Source organism: Leopardus geoffroyi, chromosome C1 (genome assembly GCF_018350155.1).
Source record: "Leopardus geoffroyi isolate Oge1 chromosome C1, O.geoffroyi_Oge1_pat1.0, whole genome shotgun sequence".
Taxonomy (NCBI): Eukaryota; Metazoa; Chordata; class Mammalia; order Carnivora; family Felidae; genus Leopardus; species Leopardus geoffroyi.
Genome location: NC_059328.1, coordinates 1,008,420 through 1,029,211, shown reverse-complemented (window position 1 = coordinate 1,029,211; position 20,792 = coordinate 1,008,420). Strand labels below are relative to the sequence as shown.

Sequence of the window (20,792 nt, the reverse complement as noted above, 5' to 3'; positions counted from 1 at the left end):
GGGGCCCGAAGCTACTTTGCATGAGCTGCAGTGGTAGATACGTGTCCTGAAACGTTCTGCGCCAACCCGCGTGCTGCCCAGCACCGAGACGTACACGTGGCACCCTGGAGACGGTGCCGCGTCCCTGCAGCCTCTCGGAGGGGGAGGGGGACCCCGAGGGTGGGGGGTGCGCGGGGGGCTCTGCAGCTGCCCCGCCATTTTCACGTGAACCTGAAACTGCTCTAAATAAAGCCTGTTTTTAAAAAAACCGCTGCTTCCTAGAAACATCCGCCGTTGACGACAGTAAGGGCAAGTGTGTTCACTGCAGCCTGTGCTAGAGGGGCAGAGTCCGGACGGCCTGGGCCCGAGGGCGGCAGCATCGTCTGCAGGAGGCAGACGGCCAGCCGCACGGCTCGTAACCACACAGGCCACAGGGGACAGCGCGGCGGCTCCGGTTTCCTCGGGCCAGCAGAAGGACGCGCGCCGTTCGGGGCCCAGAGCCGTTGGCAAATGTCGGGATGGCTGTCTCCGACCCCCCCTTCAATCTGTCCTGCACCTTAATCTATACTTTGGCCACAAGCAGCACGCCGCACACGTTCGCACGCGAGCGGCCACGCTGGTAACTGGGGAGCTGGTGGCACCGCGGCAGGGAAATACGTGCTGCAAACGGGGACAAATCCGGGGCCCCTGCAGACGTTGTCCTTGTACCCACTGTGGCAAATGGCCCCCATCAGGACGAAGGGGGCTCTCAGGGGACGTTATCCCTTTTCTGGGCATGCTGGGGGTCTCACCCTCCCCAGGTGACATCCGCTCGTCCCCGGGCGCTGCTCACCAGTCAAGAGTGACTGCATGGCCCTCCGACAGGAGCCGTGCTACTGGACGTCACCACCGGCTGTGACACTGAGACCCCGAAGTTGGCTCCCGCATCTGCTCTGCGGTCCTGAATTTCGGTCTTCGGAGGCAACACTTCTGGGTTGCGGTTGAGGTGCTGGTTGGGGCCAGTGTCCGTGTCGTGTAAAGGCTGCTCTGCAACCGGGGTGGGAGGGTCCAGAGGCCACGGGCAGCCGGGGGGCTGTGGGTCGGTGGTGCCTCGCCCTGAGCACGCGAGTCGGCTCATCTGCCGGAGTCAGGGCAGGACGGGGGCACCGCCACGCGGGCGCCCCCTCGTTTCCACTTTTCCTACCACCATCTCCCGCCCCAAACCCCCAGCCGCGGGGTGCAGAGGCGAGCCCTGGTGCGTGGGGGATGCGGTGCATGTGGTGACGGAGCACAAGTGGGCAGAGGGACACTCGGTGTGTCCGGCGGGTGGAAGAGGAGCCCTCCCACGCCCTGCCTGGGGCTCGAGCCACAAGGAGCGTGTTAGAGGCGGCTCACCTCCTTTTAGAAAACCTTCAGTTTGGCATTCATCCAGGGAGGAGGGTGATGGGCGCGTGCCACCTGGGCAGGTTATGGGGGCAGGAGGCGGCCTGCGTCAGGAGCGTGCGTGTGGGTGTTCCAGACCTATTCCGTAAGCGGACGGCCGCCCACACAGATCTGTTCAAACTTCCCAATTCTGAGCATCATTATTACTGATACAAATAGTTTTAAAAAATTTAATACGTAAGACATCACGTAGGCGCTGCTTAGTGTTTTCAGGAGTATTTTGTGCGAGTTTAGTTCGATTTTCTCCCTTTTCTGTGGTCTTCGGGAGCTTTGGGGAGCAGCGTTAGAATCTAGGATCCCAGCCCCTTGCCGTCCAATGCCCCACTCTGGGTGAGGCGTGCCCTCTGCATCAGCCTGCACCGCTGTTCAAGCACCTACGTGTTAAGGGGCACATGGGGGGCTCAGCCGGTGAAGGGTCCGACTTTGGCTCAGGTCATGATCTAGCTGTTCCTGAGTTCAAGCCCCGTGTCGGGCTCTGTGCTGCCAGCATGGAACCCGCTTCGGATTCTGTGTCCCCCTCTCTCTGCCCCTCCCCCACTCGTTGACTCTCAAAAACAAACATTAAAAACAAAAGTCAAACAAAATATGTGTTAAATCTCAGCGACAGGAACTTACCGAATCTAGCCTCCTGCAGGTGCACGGCCCCGCCCGCTGCGGCCCGCCCGTGTGATGTCACCTGCCAGGCTGGGCAGGCGCCCCTGGCAGGAAAAAACGCACCGAAGGCAGGCTTCGACATCATGGGCACATTTTATTCCTCAGGACGTTCGTTACAGGCTAACTCTCCTGGCGGAGCAGGTCAGTTCTGTTTCTGTGGAAAGTGTGCACCTTCGAAATCGTGGGGCAGTTTGTCCCTCGGACACGGTCACCGCGGCTCCTCCGCGGCGCAGGCACAAGAAGCAGGTTCCTCCAGCACGAAGCCGGCCGCGCGGGCCCAGACGCGAGACCGGTCCGCCCCGAGAAGCGCCGGCGGGACGCCCCCGTCCGCGGTCTCAGCGGCAAGCGTCCCTCCCTGGCCGCGCCCGGAGCCCCGCGCCCAGCCTGGCATGCATGCGCTGTGGTTAAGGATAGAGTGAAGGGGTCATTCACAGACGTGTCCATGACACAGAAGACGGCCTCACACGGACTCCTCGGTGGACAGCAGTAACGGGTTGATGTACTCAAAACCTTCAAACTCCGACTGGTCGATCCTCTTTATGACGTCCCTGGGTGCACAGAACAGCGCGGGCTCGGGTCAGCCCCGCCCCCGCCGGCGGCTTGACACCCCAGCAGGCTCCGCCCCAACCCCAATGAGGCCCCTACGGCCCCGCCCCCAGCAAGCCCCGCCCCTGCCCGTAGCCTCCTAGCCCCTCACAGCCCCGCCCACAGCCTGCGGCATCCCGCCCCCAGAAGGCCCCGCCCCGCCCTCACCTCCTCAGGCCCCGCCCCCAGCGGAGAGCCTCCTAGCGCCCAACAGGCCCCGCCCTAGCCTTCCCCCTGCCTCGCCACGCCACCCACCCTCCCGAGGCCTTACTCGTCGTCAGGGGTCAGTTGCACGGGCTCGCTGGTGAACTGGGTGTCAAAGTTGTCCAGACCGTACTCGTCGGTTATCTGGGGCTGGAACGGCGGGAGGGCCTGCTTCTTCTCCAACTGGGAAGGACAACGCGAGAGGTCAGAGCCGTGTACCGTGCGTCGTCTCCACCGGATTTGGGTTTCGGAAGGGACTTAAGTCACAGAATGGAATAGGAAGACGGGGTTTAAACACGTCCTGTATCTGAATGCCAGTTTTCCATTCCCTTAAACACAAGATCTGGGAACACGTATCTGAAGCCAGAAAAGTCCTGACCCGAGTTAAAAAAATGCTGGCGGTACCTGGGACAGAGCCACGCTGGGCCCAGTGGTCAGGCCGCTGAACCCGAAGGAGGCTGCTGTGGGGAGTTTTTTTGTTTCTTACATCTTGGAATCCTGGTCATAAAGGAGCAGGGACTTGGCAGGGACACCACTGCCCACGCCGGTGCCTGGTGAGTGCCCATCCCACCAGGCCCTTCCTCGCCATAAAGCCATGGTTGACCTTCTGACTTTCTAACCGCAATGCTCACCAGGTAGGAAACAGGACTCCTCAGGACCCAGACTCTGACTTCCAACTCCCCATTTATGGGGCTGGGACACACTTGTGCCACAGGGCAGAGACGAGTGCCCAGGACAGGTGCCATTCAGCAGCATGTCACATGGGCTCAGTCCCTCAGTTACACGCCCAGTTCCCTCCCCCCTCACCAGGAGTGTGCTGTGCACCTACCAGGGCTGGGCCAGGCACGTTCCCCAGAACACTGAGCCATAAGTGAGGGACAAGGGTCCCTGCTCCATGGATCTATCGCGTTGGGTCTCCTCCCTCCCATGTAGCCACACGTGGAGACAGCCCTGTGCAGCCCCCACCCCTCAGCTCCCGGGGCCTGGAGGGCCCTTGGAAGGGCTGAGCCCGGGTCCTCCTGCGGGGGCCGCCACATGTCCCCGAGCAAGCCGTGGGACTGTCCAAGACCAACGTGACGGGGAGTTGTTCCGGGCACGGAATGTGACAAGCATGGGCCCCACTTCAGCCAGTGAAGGACATGAGGGTGTCTCAGACGTGAGTCGTTTCCGGCAGCTGACCAACACGCACAGGGATGTGGCCAGCATGGCAGCCAGTCACAGGGCAGAGACACGCGTCTTCTGTCACCCAGAGGATGCCAGGAGGGGTGCGTGGCAGAGAGAACGGCCGTCCCTGCAGCCAGAGCGGGTCAGCCGTGTCCAAACGCACAGGCTGCCACGGGGCTGTGCCTGGGGGGATTTTGCAGTTTCTCACCTTTGTGCAGTTACCCAAATTCTTTTGTCAGGACGAAGTCTTTTCCCACAAAAAGTGGGAAGGGGGGCATTTCTTAAACTAGCTCCCTACCTTAGGTCTTGGCTGCTATAAGATTTAAACAGCAAGTCACGGCAGATCAAGAAGCGAGCGCACCGGGGTGCTCACCTGGGCTCCTCTCTGCCCCCCCCAGCCTCCCTCGGACCCCCTTCCCGCAGTCAAAAGCAGGACCCAGAACGGTGCCCCTGGAGTGCCTCCCGGGGCGGCTGCTGTTTGGCGGCACCGGGTGAGAGCAGAAGGAAGGTGCTGGAAGGGGCTCGCCATGGCGGCCGGGTGGGTCTGTTCTGATGGGCTGAAGGAGGTGGATGGCCCTGCAGAGTGTGCCAGGGGCATCGAGGGGCTCAGTGCCGCCTGAGAGGAGGCTGCCTCTGGCGAGGCCGGGCAGGGGACCGCTGGGAGGGCAGCAGTGGGGGAGGGGAGAGGCACAGGCCCCGGAGGCCGGGTCCCCGAGGACTGGGCAGAAGGGAGAGGCAGAGCAGGGTCCAGCTGACCGCAGGGCTCCAGCCCCAGCCCGGCGGGAGGCTGGTGCTGCACGCCATGGTGAGACGGGGCTCCGGCATCTCTGAGCGGGGCTTCTCTGGTCTGAACTGCTCCCTGTTTCCCCAGCTCTGGGCTATGACCCCCCAACAGCACGTGTGTGGAGCAGGGACTGGCCTGGGGGCCATGAGGCAGAGGGACCCTAGCACCCACTGCATCAAAATGCTTCTTCCCTCCACTATCTCATAGTCCTCTCAGCGAAAACGGCACCCCCTCAAGCCCTGCGGGGGCTCCGGGCCCTGGACCCCGTGTCCCTCTTCACGCAAAGCACGTGCTTCTGCTCAGGCAGATGTGCACCTGTAGCAACGGCGGCTGCCAGCCAGGCTGTCCCTCACTCGGTAGAGCCAACGGCGGGCCCACATGCACCTGCCTCGGCCCACTGGGGTCTGAATGTGGCTTATAAACATGGACTCTGATCATAAAAGACTAACCTCCTCACTTCATATCCACGCCCCCGACCCTTTCCCTTCTGATCTTGGGAAAACCGTGAAGGCCTAGAGAGGAGACCCAGGCCAACTGAGATGGGAAGGGGGCTTTCGGCAAGGACGCACTGGTCAGAATGAGCAGATGCCACCTTCAGGGGATGCGGCATCAAAGGGCTCTCGCCGAGGCCGGACATCTGGCCGGAGCCCCAGGGCAGTGGGCGAGGTTTCCACAGAGGCCTTTCCTGTTTCTGGGGCTGCACTTTGTGGAACCTCAGTCTGCAGGGTGCGAGGGCACTGGGCACTGCCATAGCTTCGCCAGTTGGCACGTGGGCCATGGGCAGTCGCTCCAGGGGTTCTATGGGTGCCTGGGTGGGGGGGGGGGGCAGGCCTGAAAGCAGAAAGGGGCCATCACCAACCCTAGCCTGGGGGCAGCTTGTTCCTGCAGCGTGTCCCGAGCTGTATGGATAATAGAGGCCAGCCAGAACCTAGATCTCCTCCCCACTGCTGCTGGAGTCATCAGAGGCAGTTCCTTTTTTCTTTCTTCAGCTTTCCTTTTTTAAGTAGGCTCTATGCCCAACGTGGGGCTTGAACTCACAACCCTGAGATCAAGAGTCGCACGCTCCACTGACTGAGCTGGCCAGGCGGCCCTCAAAGTCAGCTTCTTAGTTAAAAAGTGCATGTGCTCTGGATATTGTTCTAAGTATTTGTCTAATAACCCCAAGGAAGAGGAGGCTGGATTCTGTCTTGAAAACAGCTCAGCCAGGGCCTGGACAGGGCAGCGTGTGGCAGGGCGGGCGACCAGGGTCTTGAGAATGGGGTTGGCCCTTCTCCCCACAAAGGCACAGATGGCTGTCCTCTGGAAAGTGACAGTGACAGTGACCAGGTGGAGCGGACAAGAGCTTCTCCGTCCACAGGGCTGGGGGTCGTCCTTGGCGCTGGCCGCGGGGCCACTACAGCAGCCAGGAGGGGGCTTTCACGTGATCTAGTTCAAGCTCAAGTTCAACATGTACTTAGTGAGCTAATCTCCTTTTCCTCAGAGCAGCATATTTTCAAGGTTATATTTCAGTAACTTGCAACCATCTATGTATTTCAAAACAAAATTGGTTTTAGCACCAGAAACCACGGCACGAAGGTCGGAAGGGCTTGCACACTTTGCTGTTAGCAGCAGCCCGGGACAGGAACAAGAAAGGCAGCTCTGGAAAACCAACTATGAAACCAGAGAAGACGCCCCTCACTGGGCTGGCTCCCACCACTGGATTTCTGACCAGGCGGTGTGGTCACAGATCAAGGACATCCCCAAGGGGACCCGAGGCGGTATAGCGTGTGCTAGGGGACTCCCAGGCAGGACTTCTCCTAGGACCACCTGGGACCACCGTCCCAGGGGCTTATCACGGCCCCACAGGGTCCCTGTCAATTATAGGTGAACAGGTGAGTTTCCAAATCACTTCCGGGGCCCAGACCCTCACAACGGCAGGAACCATGCCCTTCACCCCCATCCCTGCCTCGGGGGCGAGGTGGGGTGGGAACTGGGTCTTTTGTGCTTTACCAGGTCCCAGTCGATGCTGCGAAAGAAGGCATGAGACTTGATGTCGGAAAATCCAGTCTGTGGCCGGCAGCCGAGCCTCTCTTTGGGGTCCTAGGGGTCAGAGATCAAATAAGGACATGTCAGCATTGAGCAAAGAAGCCCCAAGTCACGGCAAGAGAAAACCAGCTTTCCTTCCCTCCAGGATAGACAGGGCTTCCTCGAATCATCTCCAGCCAGTCTTAACCAGCCCGGTGATGAGCAGACATTCCCTTCACTAAAAATTCTACCCCTAACACCGGAGGCTTCGTTAAATTTCTCTTTGGCACACTTTCGCATTTCATGTTTCGGCAAGTGTGACTAAAAACCGATGATTCACGGGACAGAGGTCAAATAGGGAGGCAGAGATTCACACCCACCCCGAGGCGTCCCGCAGCTGACCCTGGAAACAAGTGCCCGCGGGGCCCCGGTCAGCCCAGGCAGCCACAGACGGGACGGGACGGGACGTCAGGGCGGCCACAGTGTACCTTGTTTAAAAATCCTTTCAAGACGTGGGAGGCTTTCACCGAGAGGAATCGGGGGATCCGGATGGGTTTCTCCAGGATGACTGCAACGATCGGGGCCCTGGTGAGGAGTCTGTGTCCCTCCCGACGCTCCCTACTGTGTTTGTTCTGCCCAGCTACCCGGGAGCTCCAAACCCTTTCTGAGCACGAGTGTCCAGGGCGCTCTCAGGGCCCTGGCCCCTCCTCCCTCCATGCAGCAGGGCCTCTCGCCCACAGAAGGTCCCTCACACCCCCCATGTGCACATAGTCACACGTGCCCAGGACCACACAGGAGCCAAGAGCATCCTCGCAAACGTGGGCGCCTCCACACACGACCACCAGAGGGCGCCGTGGGGACCCGGTGTTCCTGGGCATCAGCATCCCGCAGGCAGGAGTTCTGCACTTCCGAATGGCCTTGGCCTGGACCCTAACGGTGGCCCCGCCCACCTAGGCCTCCAGGGCGCACACCTGGCAGGGGCAGGGAGGAGTCTGGGCTACAGGAGGGCAGGCTGTCTTTCCTGGTGGGGCTCTCACTTCCCACCCCAGCCTTTGCCTCCCTGAGAGCCAGTCTATGAGGACGTGGCTTCTGTAGCACTGCAGGGGCCAGCCCGGGACCCTTCCATCCATAGCCCCCCAAAAGAGGAAACACCTGCTCCGTGAGGTGGGGACAGACCCGCGCGCACAGTCTGGGGGCGGCACCCGAACCCTTGGGAGACGCCCGGTGGCCCACGCACCTTGAAAAAGGTAGTCCTCCGTGTTCATGTCGGGGTTGTCGGTGATGATGTCGAAGGGGGAGCGCCCGGCCATCATCTCAAACATCAGGACGCCCAGTGCCCACCAATCCACGCTGAACCCTGGAGGGATGGCAGAGGCCCGGCACACGGGCGGTCGGCAGGGGCACGGCTGCAGGATGGGTGTGCTCCAAGCGCTGAGGGAGGCAGCCGAGTGGGGCGGTGTGCACGTCTCTGACCGGCGCTGTGACCCCTCTGCCCACCATCGTGGGGCCCTTGTCTTTTTCTTTCTTAACTAGTTGCAAAGCTGTTTTCACATCAGGGCCATTAACTCTATACCTGGCACTTTGCTGGTTTTCCAGATTGTCGTTTGGCCTTTAAACCTGCTTGTGGCCCCTTCGGCCACACAGACGCGTAAAAGTGAGCACACCTGTTGGGCAGCCGTCCTTTTCGTTTTCCTTCGGTTCACCTGAGCTTGAAAAAAATCCCTTCTCTAAGCCTGCAAAAACTCAGGGGCGCCTGGGTGGCTCAGTCGGTTAAACGTCCAACTCTTGAGTTCAGCTCAGGTCCTGATCTCACGGTTCGTGAGTTCAAGCCCTGCATAGGCCTCTGTGCTGACCGTGGGGAGCCTGCTTGGGATTCTCTCCCTCCCTCTCTCTTAAAAAAATAATAAACTTGAAAAAAAACCACAAAACCCGTTTTCCACATCTTTCTATATTCACTGCTTCGGTTATTCTGACAGGGTTAACAATTTTATTGCACAGGGCAGCGGGAGTGGGAGAGCCTGGCTTCAGTCGTGCCCGCAGCCCCTAGACTGTTTGGGACAGTCGCCCCCATCCCGTCCCGGGCCAGCTTCTAGACTCTCCAACCTGGCCTGCCCATCTACTGGCTGTCCTTCCCTGTCTGGCTACTCAGCGACTTTGGTTAGAGCAGCTTCCTGGGCGCCTCCTGCCCCAGAGGACAAGTGACCTACCCGCCCAGCCAGCCAGCCCTCATTTTCACGGCAAAGAAAAGTTTAAAAATACTTGATGACATGTTTGTCATGTGCTCCACTGCAAACACTAGGACACAAGGGTGTGGGGTGTGCACACGTGTACAAAGATGCATCACACATGTGAGCACACACACACGTATCCAGGGCACACACACGAACACAGGCACGCGCACACACTGTAATCTCGCTTTCATTTCAAACCCAGAGAACGGAGAGGTGCAGACACGCTCTTCACGGTCTGCAGGGGCTGCAGGGCATTCTGGGTAACCTACAGCTGCTGGCTCGGTTTACAGCCGTGTCTCTCCCACTGACTGGGGGCAGGACACCAACTGGGGCTCCAGGCCCGGGGGCTCGTGGCTTCGTGTGGCTTTTCCTCCTTCCCAGCCCCTTAGGGCTCCTCGACAAAAGGAACCCCACGCAGTGTCCTCCACCAGGGGACGCTTGAATGGACACCTGGGACACGTGGAGGCCACACAGGTTCACATAGGGCGGAGGCCAGCGGGTGACAGGAGGGAGCAAAGTGAGGGCTGTGTGTTTTAGGTGTAATTTGGTCAATAAAACCGCTCTCCCCGGCTGTGGGGTCCGTGGTTAGGTCCCCCGGCAGCATCAGCCCCAGCAGGTCAACCTGACCCTCTGCATCGCGCCCGCATCCCTGAGGGGTCAGGGGTCCCTTACAGGGGTGGGGGGCCGTGCTCATCCACACCCGCCTGCTGTGTGCCTGTGAGCAGTCCCGTCCCGCAGCCCCGCTCACCGTACTCCTCTCCCCGCAGGATCTCCGGGGCGATGTAATTCGGGGTCCCGCAGAACGTGCTGGTGGTGTCGCCAGGGCCCAGGCCTTCCTGCGGGGACACAGTCAGTTACCAGGAAGGAAGAAAAGCGTCTGAGGTCGGTTAGAGCAGGAGGCGCCTTGCCTGGGCCCCTTCGGGCTGCGGTGACAGGGCGGTCAGCACCTCCGACCCTGAGGGGCTGAGACGGCCACGGTGCTATTCTGACCGTGAATTCCGGGGGCAGGCGGGGTGGCCCTGGGGGCCGGGTGCTCGCCTTGCACATGCCGTAGTCCGTTAACTTGATGTGGCCGTCCGCGTCGAGGAGGACGTTGTCCAGCTTCAGGTCCCGGTAGATGATCCCTCTCTCGTGTAAGAAGTTGAGCGCGATGCAGATCTCAGCGGCGTAGAATCTGGGGGCAGCAGAGCAAAGTCAACGAGGCGCCTGGACGAGAGGCCCGGGTCCAGACAGAGCGGGAGCTGGGGGGACGCCCGACGCCCGGGGGTCCTCGTGCTCACCCAGCACGTGGGGCCAACCGGACCGCCAGAGGCGCTCGGTGTCCCAGACGTTAGGGGAGTGCAGATCGGGACCACCACACACCCCCTAGGATGGCCACTCTCAGAGACGGGCGGAAAGGAAGCCATGCTGGCGAGGACGTGGAGAGCGGACTGTGAGAGCACGACCGGTGGGCGCTCCCATGGAGAATGGCACGGAGCGTCCCGAAGGGCCGTCTGCACACCCCCGGTCACCGTAGCCAAAGGCGGGAGCAATGTCAGACCGGCGGGTAAGCAAAACGGGGTCCCTCCATACAAGGGAACGCTCCTGAGCCTGCTGCAACAATGAAGCCTGAGGACGTCGGTCAGTCCTCAAAGGACGCATGCCTAGGATTCCACTCTCGAGGTCTCTTGGGGGGACTGGGGAGGGGCTGGGGGCCAGCGTTTCACAGGGGCAGAGCATCAGTTAGGGAAGATGGAAAGTTCTGGAGGCGGGCGGTGGGGATGGCCGCATGTCCCTGAGCTGTGCGTTTACGATGGCGAGAATGGTGTATTTTGGGTTACGTCTGTTCTACCACAATCAAAAAAAAGAAAACGTGAGGCGCCCGGGGGGCTCAGTCGGTTAAGCATCTGATTCTTGATCTTGGCTCAGGTCCTGATCTCACGGTTCGTGAGATCGAGCCCCATGTCGGGCTCTGCACTGACAGCGCGAAGCCTGCTTGGGATTCTCTCTCTCTCTCCCTCTCTCTGCCCCTCCCCCACGTGTGCCCTCTCGATCTCTCTCAAAATAGATAAACTTTAAGAAAATAAAAAATAAATACAAAAGAAAACGCCCCTGTGTGGGGAGCGAGCCATTCCTGGGTTAGTACCTGCCTTTCCCCGGAAAGGATGTAAGGTGACCAAAATCACTGGATGGAATTGATTTTTTTTTTAAATGTTTGTTTATTTCTGAGACAGAGAGAGACAGAGCATGAGTGGGGGAGGGGCAGAGAGAGAGGGAGACACAGAATCTGAAGCAGGCTCCGGGCTCTGAGCTGTCAGCACAGAGCCTGACGCGGGGCTTGGACTCACAAACTGCAAGATCATGTGCAGAGCTGAAGTCGGACGCTCAACCGACCGAGCCACCCGGGCGCCCCCGCATGGAGTTGATTTAAGGGAGGTGATGAGGAGCAGGATGGAAAACAGGAAGGAGGTGGAGAGGACATTCACACTTAGGGCCAAGGCTGCCGAGGGCGGGCGGGGTGGGTGGCCCCGAGAGCCACTGTCACTTCAATAGAAATGGGTTATTCTCCTCCAAGAGCCATCGCCCTGCATCCGTGAACCAGAACCAGAGGCGGCGGCCATGATGCCCATTCAGGTGAGTTCCCAGCAGGAGTGTGCCCCCCGCCCATTTTGGAAACAGGAAAAAGGCAAAACAGCTCGGCGGTGTCCCTGTGTGCACATACTCGCCTAGGAAGCACCCACTTCTCCGGGCGACATGCCAGCTGGCTCTGGAATCTGACACTCGGCAGGGGACAGCAACGTCCTCTTTGCTGTGCCCCACCCCGGGACCCTCCCAGCTCATTGCCTCCCGGCCTGTGCCCGCCTGCCCACACCCACCTGGCATGGTCCTCTGGAAGCTTCCTCTGTCTCTGCATGTGGAACATGAGGTCCCCGCCGTTGACATACTCTATGACCAGGAACAGCCTGGGGGGAGACAGAGGGTGGTTGGGGCCGGGACCCCAGGGCGGCCCGTGCGGACCTCACCAGCGGGGGTTCAACGTGGGGAAACCCGGCACCAGGAACGCTGAGCCAGGCTGCGGGCACACGTCGGCTCTCCTCCCCTGAGGAGGGAGGCCCCTGGGTCACCTGACCCCCCTCGCAGGGTGAGGAATGCGGCCCAGCCTGAAGAGTTGGGTCACTGGAGCGACATCCTGGGGGGCGTGCGCTCGGTTCCAACAGAGAACACGGGGACAATCCCGTTCAGCCGCGCATGTCCCTCAGCACAGGAGCAAGCACCCCCCCACGGAGCCGGCCTTAGGGTGAAGGAGGTGAGGGTGTGGCAGGGGCGGGGGCGGAAGCCACTGCGGGAAGGGAGGGCCCCACGTGCACAGGGGGCTGGGGAAGGTGTCCCAAGAGGGCAGACGCAGGTCGTGGAGCTTCAGGGCCACCCCGGAGGCAGAGGGGACAGGACAGCGGTGTGCGGGTGCACAGGCCAGGTGAGGGGTGACGACGTCCGGCGAGTGACCGCTCTGGCCGCCGAGTCCGGGTGGACCCCAGGGAGGCACAAGGAGGTGCCCTGTTGCCGGGCGGGAGCCCAGGAGGCTTGGATGGGGGCGGGGCGGTGAGCGGGCTCCAGGGACGGCGGGCGAGGTTGCGGGGGGCTGGACACCGGACGGACGGCCCCGGCGCAGGGGTGACTTCATGGTGAGAGGCCTGGGGGCAGCTGGGCAGGGCGGCCCGAGTGACCCTGTGTGACCCCGCGACTGAGGAACTAAGACCACACGCTGTCCCAGTCTCCAGGCCATCTACCGCGTGGTTCCTACTGAATGACCTCTTTCTCGAGTTCGGTAAGATGCCGTTTTCAAAGTTAAACTCACGCACAATCTTCCAGAAACACCCCGTTGAGGGCAGATCATGGTTCCTCCGGGCGGGGAGTGGGAGGGTCACAGGTGCCCACACGACCGGAGAAGACGGGCTCCAGACCACCTACCAAGGTTCTGACACACACTTTACACACTTACAAGAGCAACGGCCCGAAATCTGTGAATCCGCAGATGGAAACAGGCCCGAGCAGCCCCGGCCACCCGGCCCGTGGCGGGGGGGGGGGGGGGGGGAGGGGGGGGGCGGCAAGTCAACCCTCACTCCGCTCCCCTGCTCCAAAGGGCGCATCTGGTGCAGAAACTTGGACCTCCCCACGGACTCGGCTGCGTCCGTGACGCTCCCCCCGCACAAAGCCTCGCCCGCTCACGTGTGTGTTGTGTGTTGCCATTCACGCTGCAGCAGAGGCAACAGGGTTCACGCCACCATCTGGCTCTGACAGTTTGCACAGGCGGCCACCAGGACGGAGGTGTGGCAAAGGTCATCGGACCCCTGGGAAGAGACCCCCCGGGCCTCTAACCCCGAGGGTGACTTCAGATGCAGGGCAGAGATTTTCCACAAGGACCAGGAATCACGTCCCCAGGCGATACGGCTCCCTTGACAGCCTGCACCCCCCGCAGCGACGTTCACCCCAACGCTGTGCTCCCCGGGAAACGATGCTGGGGCCCGGCCCGCCTGCGGTGACGTCAGGTGATGACGCAAACCCACGCCGTGGCCAGAGAGAATAACGGTACGCTAGCTCTGGGGAGAGCATCGGGAGCTTTAAGGAGCCGAAAAATGGAGCGGATGTTGAAAAACGGAGCAGGGGAAGCAAAGGTAGTTTCCTTTTCCCGCCCAGAGAAAGGCCGTGGGAATCTGAGGGCACGCGGAGCCAGGCTGGGCCGGTCTGTGGTGCTGGGGTAATTCCCAGGTCAAGGGGTTTGTTCACTTTGCAAAGCTGATCAAGCCCCAACCCCAGGGGAGGAGGAACTCTGCTTTCTTTGCCAAGGTGGCGGCAGAGCTATGTTTTTCCCCGTCTTTGGTCTACAGATAAACCTAAGACAGCTTTCGGCGTTTCCCCAGAGCAAAACAGGGCTCGCCTCCCGCTAGTGGGCGCCTGGCACGCGGCGCAGCTCCCGTGTGGCACGAGTCCCTTCACCCACAGCCCCTCCCAACCCAGAGGGGGGCCGGCGACAGGTGGAGGAGGCCTGGGGCGGCCCTTCAACATCGGATGGCCAACCTCTCTGCCCGACTCCCCCCAGCCTGAGTGTCCACCACCGGGAAGGGAAGGAAGCAGGACTGAGGAGCCCAGGTCCGCGCCTAACCCTGCCCTGACCGCCCCCAGAGGAGGGCCGAGGGGCTGTGCCCCTCTGGCTGCAGTCAACCCGGGCACGGGACCCCCACGGACCCCCGCAGAGCCTCAGAGCGAGAGCCCAGCGTGCACTCACTCCTCAGAGCCGAGGACCTGGCACGCCCTCCCCCACGTCTCCCCACCCCTGGGGAATCAAGCCCCCAGCCCCCCAAACCAGTCGGACGGAAACACCAATGCCACAGGATAGAGCGAGCTCGGGTCAGGAGGTGATACTATGAAGTAGGTAGGGGCCAGCACCACCTGTTTGTAAATAAAGCTTTATCGGGACACTGGCGAGCGTCGGCGTCTCCGTGTTGCGTAGGGCTGCCTGCCCCACGGCCAACACTTCCGACACCAACTGAGCGGCCCTCAGAGGTGAAAATCCTTACTGTCTGACCCCCTGAGACAAGTGCAGGCCCCTGGTAGGAGAAATAAGGAGGGCTCGTGCGGCCTCACCGAAGCTCGGGCAGTGACCTCAGCACATCCGCGCCTTAACGGTCCGCCCGGTGACCGAGAGGCAAAGCTCTACCCCTCCCCTACTTCACACGCGGGAGGCCGGGGCCCTGCCAGGCTAAAGGACGCCCTCGGGGTCACGGTCACTGTCGACGACACCTGACGCCACACGAGGCCGGGGCACCGAGACCCCAGGCTCAGAACCCCGCTTGCAGGTGCCTTTCCCACACCACGGGGGCCGTCGCCCCCCGCCCCCCCCCCCCCAGGGGAACGGTCCCGGGAGGAAGGAGAAGCCGCTCGGGGGACAGAGGAAAAGAAGACCTCGTGGTGAACGGCAAGGAGGGGAGGCAGGAGGCAAGGCCGGTGAGCCCCGCAGGACCGGGCTGGTCCAAGATGGCAGAGAGGTGCCGGCAAAAGGCGGAAGCTTCCGGAGCGGGAGACACTGCAGAACATACCCACCCGTGGCTGGGGCCTGGAGGCTCGGCCCGGGGACGCAGGGGCCGAGCTGGGGCAGGCGTCCTCACCCGGGAGAGGGAAACGCAACGGCTCAGGAGGCCACCTGCACACGGAACGGAGCAAAGCAAAGCAGGAGAGGCCACCGCCGCGAAGCGGCCGCAGGACGCCGGCGGGAGCACGTTCCCGCCAGGAAAACGTAAAAGTCATGTGAACAAAAGCTGGCAGGCAGAGGGGGAGGCGGCTCCTTCCACAGCCCCAGCCCCAGGCGTCTCGCGAGGTCCTGCCAAGAGACGCCAGCGCAATTGAGAATGTTCTAGAGAATACAAGAGAAAACTCAAAAATCCAGCGAGGACGGCGCAAGAAGGAAGCGTACAGAACGGATATTGGTGAAAACTCCTAGAAGAACCATCCGCAAACCAAATCTAAAAGCACATTGACAGTAATGCACGGACGTGGCCTTGTCCCCCAGGGAGCCAAGCAAACGTCAACCCCACGTGTACCTCGTGACGGCACAGCTCAGGGGCTTAGTAACGGCTGCGTCCCGACATGGTGGGGACACTGACACGTCCTTTCTCCCTTTTACTTTTATTCTTTATTTTTAAAATGTTTATTTATTGTGTGTGGGGCGGGGAGGGGCAGAGAGAGACTCCCAAGAAGGCTCCCAGGTCAGCACGGAGCCCGACGCGGGGCTCAAGCTCACAAAACAGGAGGTCACGACCTCAGCTGAACTGACTCAGGTTGCTTTTCAACCGACTGAGCCACCCGGGCACCCACGGCCACGTTCTTTCTGGACGGTAAACTAGAAACAAGGCCACTAACCCTGCTGGTTACTGGCCTGTCCGCTCTCAGCCTGTCCGGAACCTTCATGCAACTCCTGGGGCTGGGAGCCTGCAAACTGAAGCCCAGGTTCCCGGGGTAGGCCCCGGAGGAGACCAGGTGACAGTCGTCCAAGCGTCAGGAGGGGACGGCTCCGGCAGGCGAGGCACCCCTTCTGCAGATGCAGAGCCCGGTGTGATGGCCGCAGGTGGGGACACCGGCCTCTGCTGTCCCCCACCTCCCCAGCCTCTTGCGGGAGCAGGTGTCTGTGTGACGCTCGTCAGGTGGCTTGGTGCCACTTTTCCCACAGCAGCTGCCGATGCGCTCACGGTGCAAACATCAGAACACTCCCACGAGGTCGGGAAGAGGCCAGGCTCGCCCACTGCCACCCGCCGCCCGCGCGAGGCAGCACGGGCCGCGTCATCAGAGAAAGAGGTGAACAGACGCGTGGACGGGAAGCGAGGGGCGGCCTCCTGTCTACCAGCGTTCTCACCACACGTCTGAAAAGCCAGGAGGGCGCGAAGCTTAGCCGGCCGCTCTGCGGGGAGGAAAGAACTCGGGCCGGAACAACACCAGGGAGTGGAGACTCCGCACGCAGAAAACCGTACCCACGTCAAAAAGCAAACAGCAGAAAGGAAAAAATAAGACGCAGAAGCGTGACAGTGAAAATCCAGGGTGCTGGGGGTCCGCTGAGTTGTCTCCCCCCCTGGCGTTTCTCTGCATTTTAAGACTGCACAGGGGCGCCTGGAGGGCTCAGTCGGGAGAGAGTGTGGCTCTTGATCTCGGGGTCGTGAGTTCGAGCCCCACATGGAGGTGGCTTTAAATAACTAAATAAATAGAAAAATAAAATTGCATGAAGTTTTTAAAAGAAGCTACTCTTTTCTGTGGCCTCTGAGATCACAGTCTGTCCTGACAATTTCCTGGACACGAGGAGCCCTGGGTTCGTCTGAGCCCGAGTGAGAACTGTCCTGGGCCAGGATGACTTGGCCTCATGGCCTCATCCAAGTCAGGTCCCCAGGTGCTGAGGGGGCAGTCCCAGGATGCCGCAGAGCATGGCCCGCGCCCAGGCTCCTCTGTCCTCAAGCACACGGCGATAACGCGCCTGCCCCCAACTTGTCCTGGCCCCAAAGCGGCCGGTCGCCTCTGGATCAGGAAGACACAACCACCCGCTTGTACACAAGAGCAGTGTATGGTCCCTGGTGGCAGGAGGGCTCGGCCCTGAGGCCCTGGGGACGGACGCTGGTCCCTGAGGGCCCCTCACCGTTCGGGGCTTCGAGACGGTCCATCAACACTGCCCTCGATGTTTCCAAAAGCAGTGCCGTCTACCTGGGCTTGGGAAGGTAAAGCGGAGAGCCCCCCAAAACCTCCTGCAGGTGGGACTGAACGACCCTCCCCCCACTGCGCCCTCCCTGCTGGGGGGTCCAGGGCCCAGGCAGTCCCACCGTGGGAACCGGGTCAGGGCCAAATCTTAACCCTTTCGGACGGTCCAGGTACAAAAAGAGCAAATGCATCGATGGCTCTGCCGCCCCCCCCCCCCACCACGTGGCACCTGCTTCTTTAATTCCAGGCTCACATTAAATCACGACTCTGACAAGCGTATTGTAATTTGAATGCGCGGTGGCTCACGCGCTCACAGGGGAGGCGCCCATGCTCCTGCCCCGCTCACGGCCTCCCTCTGATCCCACGGCCCCAGGCAGCCTGGTTTTCCCCCAGCCCCCAGGGACACGGTTTGCCTCTGCTCAGCCGCCTCTCGCCTCGCCAACCATCCCCCGGCCTCCCCTGTGTGCACAACCGCGTGCTGCACGCGGGCTCTCCCGCACTCTCGGGGCTGCTTGGGGATCCCGCCTGGCATCGGGCAACACACTTCATCCCCAGCTCCGCTCTGAGCCTTCCCTTCAGGCCTCCGTGTGCCCACAGGGCCTCTGCTCATGCCCTGACCCCACGCTGCCCACCCTCCCGGGGACTGGGCTTCGGGCTTCCCCAGCACAACACCACCTCGCTGGGAATTGCCGTCGCCTCGGTTTGTGCAATGGTTGTGCACAGCTTCGGGATGGCCCCTTACATCTACAAGCCGTCTCCTGCTCCTTCCTGACACACACCAGCTCGCCTGGGACACATCCCTGGCACCTGCCCCGCCGAGAGGCGCTAGGGCCGAGCTCCAGCCCCCTCCTCACCCCTGCTCTCAGGGCCTTTCCCGGCCGTCGCTCATGCACTGCGGTCCCTCCTCGAGCCGGGGCCATTACTGAGTCCCGGCTGACATCTCTCCAGAGCTGCAGGCAAGTATTCGAGTGCAGTTTATAAACAGCACACAGAATAACACTAGCTAAGTGGCATTTAATACCTAGACACCACTTTGAACCAAGAGCAATTCACTCGAGTGTCTAAGTCGGCGGAGAGCGCACGAGGCTCTTCCGCAAACAAACAAGGGTGTAACAGGCTCCTTCTGTTTCCGAGCGAGCACGCCCCCCACGCGGAGTGAGGGTACTACGATACACCGAGGCACACGGAACAGCCAGTTAACTGTGAACGTGTAACGGCAGCGTGCTCATCCGAGACCTGAGATCCCGCGAAGTGAGAAAAGTGTCCCCAGACTACAACTTCATGGGGGGGGGGGGGTTGCTAAAAATAGCCACGTTAGCCCATTTTTCCTGGAACGGCTCAAACAGAAGCAATTCCTGTTGAGGCAACTTTGCAGTTGATTTTGGCCGCTCGCTGGAAGACCGGCGGTCGGTGCAGCGCTGACGTGGTCCCTCCGCGACGCAGGTGTTTACTTTGTATCACAACACGACTGCACTTGTTTCGTGATGTTTGCGGCGATATTATTGCTGAGCCGTAAAACTTGGGGTTTCCGCGTAGCCACGAGCACGGACGCAGCCGCCCCGAGAGGCAGCCACAGCTCCGGTGGCTGATCATCCCGCGGTGTCTGTGGGCGCTCCTGCCCCCAAGGGTCCTGTCCCCGCGGCCGCCCCCACCCCGCATGCTGGGGCCTCGGCACGGCTCCTGACTTCAGTCCCTGGGAGGGTCCTGCTGGCGGGAGGGTTTGTGGGCACAGTGCTCACAGACACCTGATCACAACAGGGAGGCTGCTTGTCCCTCGGGGCCCCGACACCCTGCTGGCGGTGCCTCTGTTCAAAGGCACAGCACCCGCGTGGAGAGAGGCCCTCACAGGGGCCCACGTCCACGCACAGGTGGCCACAAGCTGGGCCCGTGGTGACGGCTCCGTGTCCTACTAATCCCACAGGAGCCCCACGAGGCAGCAGCCCTGCAGCCCCATTCCCAGAGGACACTGGGGCACAGAGAGGCGACCCCGTGCGAGGTCGCACCGCCGACAGCAGGGCTGGGCCTGCAGGCAGAAAACCGGGGGCTGCGTGCACGAGTCCTCCCAGCTCTCTGCTCTAGGGGGTGTCTCGGCGAATCGGGGTGACCTCCCAACTGTGTAAGCGGCTTTGCCAAGGCCGACTTGCGAGGCAGCCCGTCTGCCGGAAGGGCCCCCGGGCCCCCGGGCCCGGAACCAGGCGGCTCTCCCCTTGTGAGTCCGCATCTCTGCCGTGGATGGCTCAGGTGCGCACGGAACCCGGAGCTCTCCTCCGAGCCGGCTGTGACACCTGTGACCCCCGCTGATGTGTGAGTCGCGTTCTCTTATCCCCATACCAGGGACTTGACTGTAAGTTCACAAAACATGCTTTAAACTCCACGCCTGCCTGCGAGGGGCCAGGTGTTAGGCAAGTGCTCAGGACGCAAAACCGCCCAGCACCACTGCTGCCCCGGAGCCAGAGCCAGTCGGGGAGGCAGGTACGTGAACACAGCTCAGGACAGACGCCCCAGCCCAAGCAGCCAAGCGTTTGGTGCTTCCAGACAGACTGACAGATCCTGTGAAAATGAGAGACAAACCTGTCGTGCCCGTTAATTATTGCCCCCCGCCCCCGAACACTGTAAACAGATCTTCTAAATGTCCGTTTGAAAAGCGGTGGGGCACGAGGTTGTGTCACAGGGTCACAGAGAGACACGGAACGGACAAGCAGTCCACCTGGGCACATGACACGCCAGGTCATCCCCGGGGGCAGAGAGGGCTGTGCTCCAGGCAACAAAATGGGGAGTGAAGTTGGAAGTCTGGCCGCCCACATCCACATCCCCGTGGTTCGTACAGGGAAATTAACCAAAACACAAGTCTTTTGGAATCTCGCCATTCGGGAAGGATATGGTTGGGATGGGCTGTCTTCCCCTGGGCGTGTTCCATGATTCCCAGAGGCTGCGGCCAGCGCTAAAAGGACGCATGGAGAGAATGAAACACAATAAAGGGAATCTGTGACTGCCGGGCGTTTCCAGAAGCTCTCGGGCAGGAGGGGAGGTGGGAGGGGCTGAGACCACCTGGCAAAGTGGCAAAGGGGCGGGGCGGGGGGAGCCAGGGTGGAGCCCGGTCACAGCAACCTCATCCACAAGCCGGGGAGCCCGGATCGGATCGCAGAAGCGACTGGGAAAGTAGCCAGAGAAGCTTCGAGGCAGGAGAAAGACACTTTGGACCTGTGTTTTCCAAACATGGCTTGGGCGTGACGTGGGGGAACAGAGACCCGAGGCCCCAAAGAGGCCGGGGCTCAGGCTGGAGAGAACAGAGGAATCTGAGACACACTGAGGAGGTGCGATCAGTGAGACCCAGGGAGGGAACAAGGACCAGGTCATTCATCCCAGGTGCTTTGGACACACAGGTGGCAGCCAGTACAGGTGGGCCAGGGGACTGAAGGTCAGGAGGGAGTTGCGGGTGGACGTGGGACTGTAGGAGTCGCCGGCCTGACTTGCAGCCGAGCTGAGTTACCACGAGCGGGACAGACGCTGTCGTCCTCAGAAAGGCCTGCGTGCAAGGCTGGCCCTCGGCTGAC

General features: G+C 61.3%; 1 protein-coding gene across 3 annotated transcripts in view; it reads right to left on the bottom strand.

Annotated features, from left to right (window-relative positions):
* Positions 1–2,129: 2,129 nt before the first annotated feature.
* Positions 2,130–20,792, bottom strand: part of PRKCZ (protein kinase C zeta) — a 99,070-nt gene continuing 80,407 nt past the window's right edge. For all 3 annotated transcript variants that reach the window (XM_045475320.1, XM_045475322.1, XM_045475321.1), the window contains 8 exons: positions 11,883–11,969; positions 10,066–10,201; positions 9,776–9,863; positions 8,034–8,153; positions 7,285–7,364; positions 6,782–6,871; positions 2,912–3,027; positions 2,130–2,603 (listed from right to left, as the gene is read on the bottom strand). In XM_045475320.1, the coding sequence (XP_045331276.1) occupies positions 2,516–2,603; positions 2,912–3,027; positions 6,782–6,871; positions 7,285–7,364; positions 8,034–8,153; positions 9,776–9,863; positions 10,066–10,201; positions 11,883–11,969 (805 nt within the window). In that variant the 3' untranslated portion in view covers positions 2,130–2,515. The remainder of the gene's footprint in view (positions 2,604–2,911; positions 3,028–6,781; positions 6,872–7,284; positions 7,365–8,033; positions 8,154–9,775; positions 9,864–10,065; positions 10,202–11,882; positions 11,970–20,792) is intronic.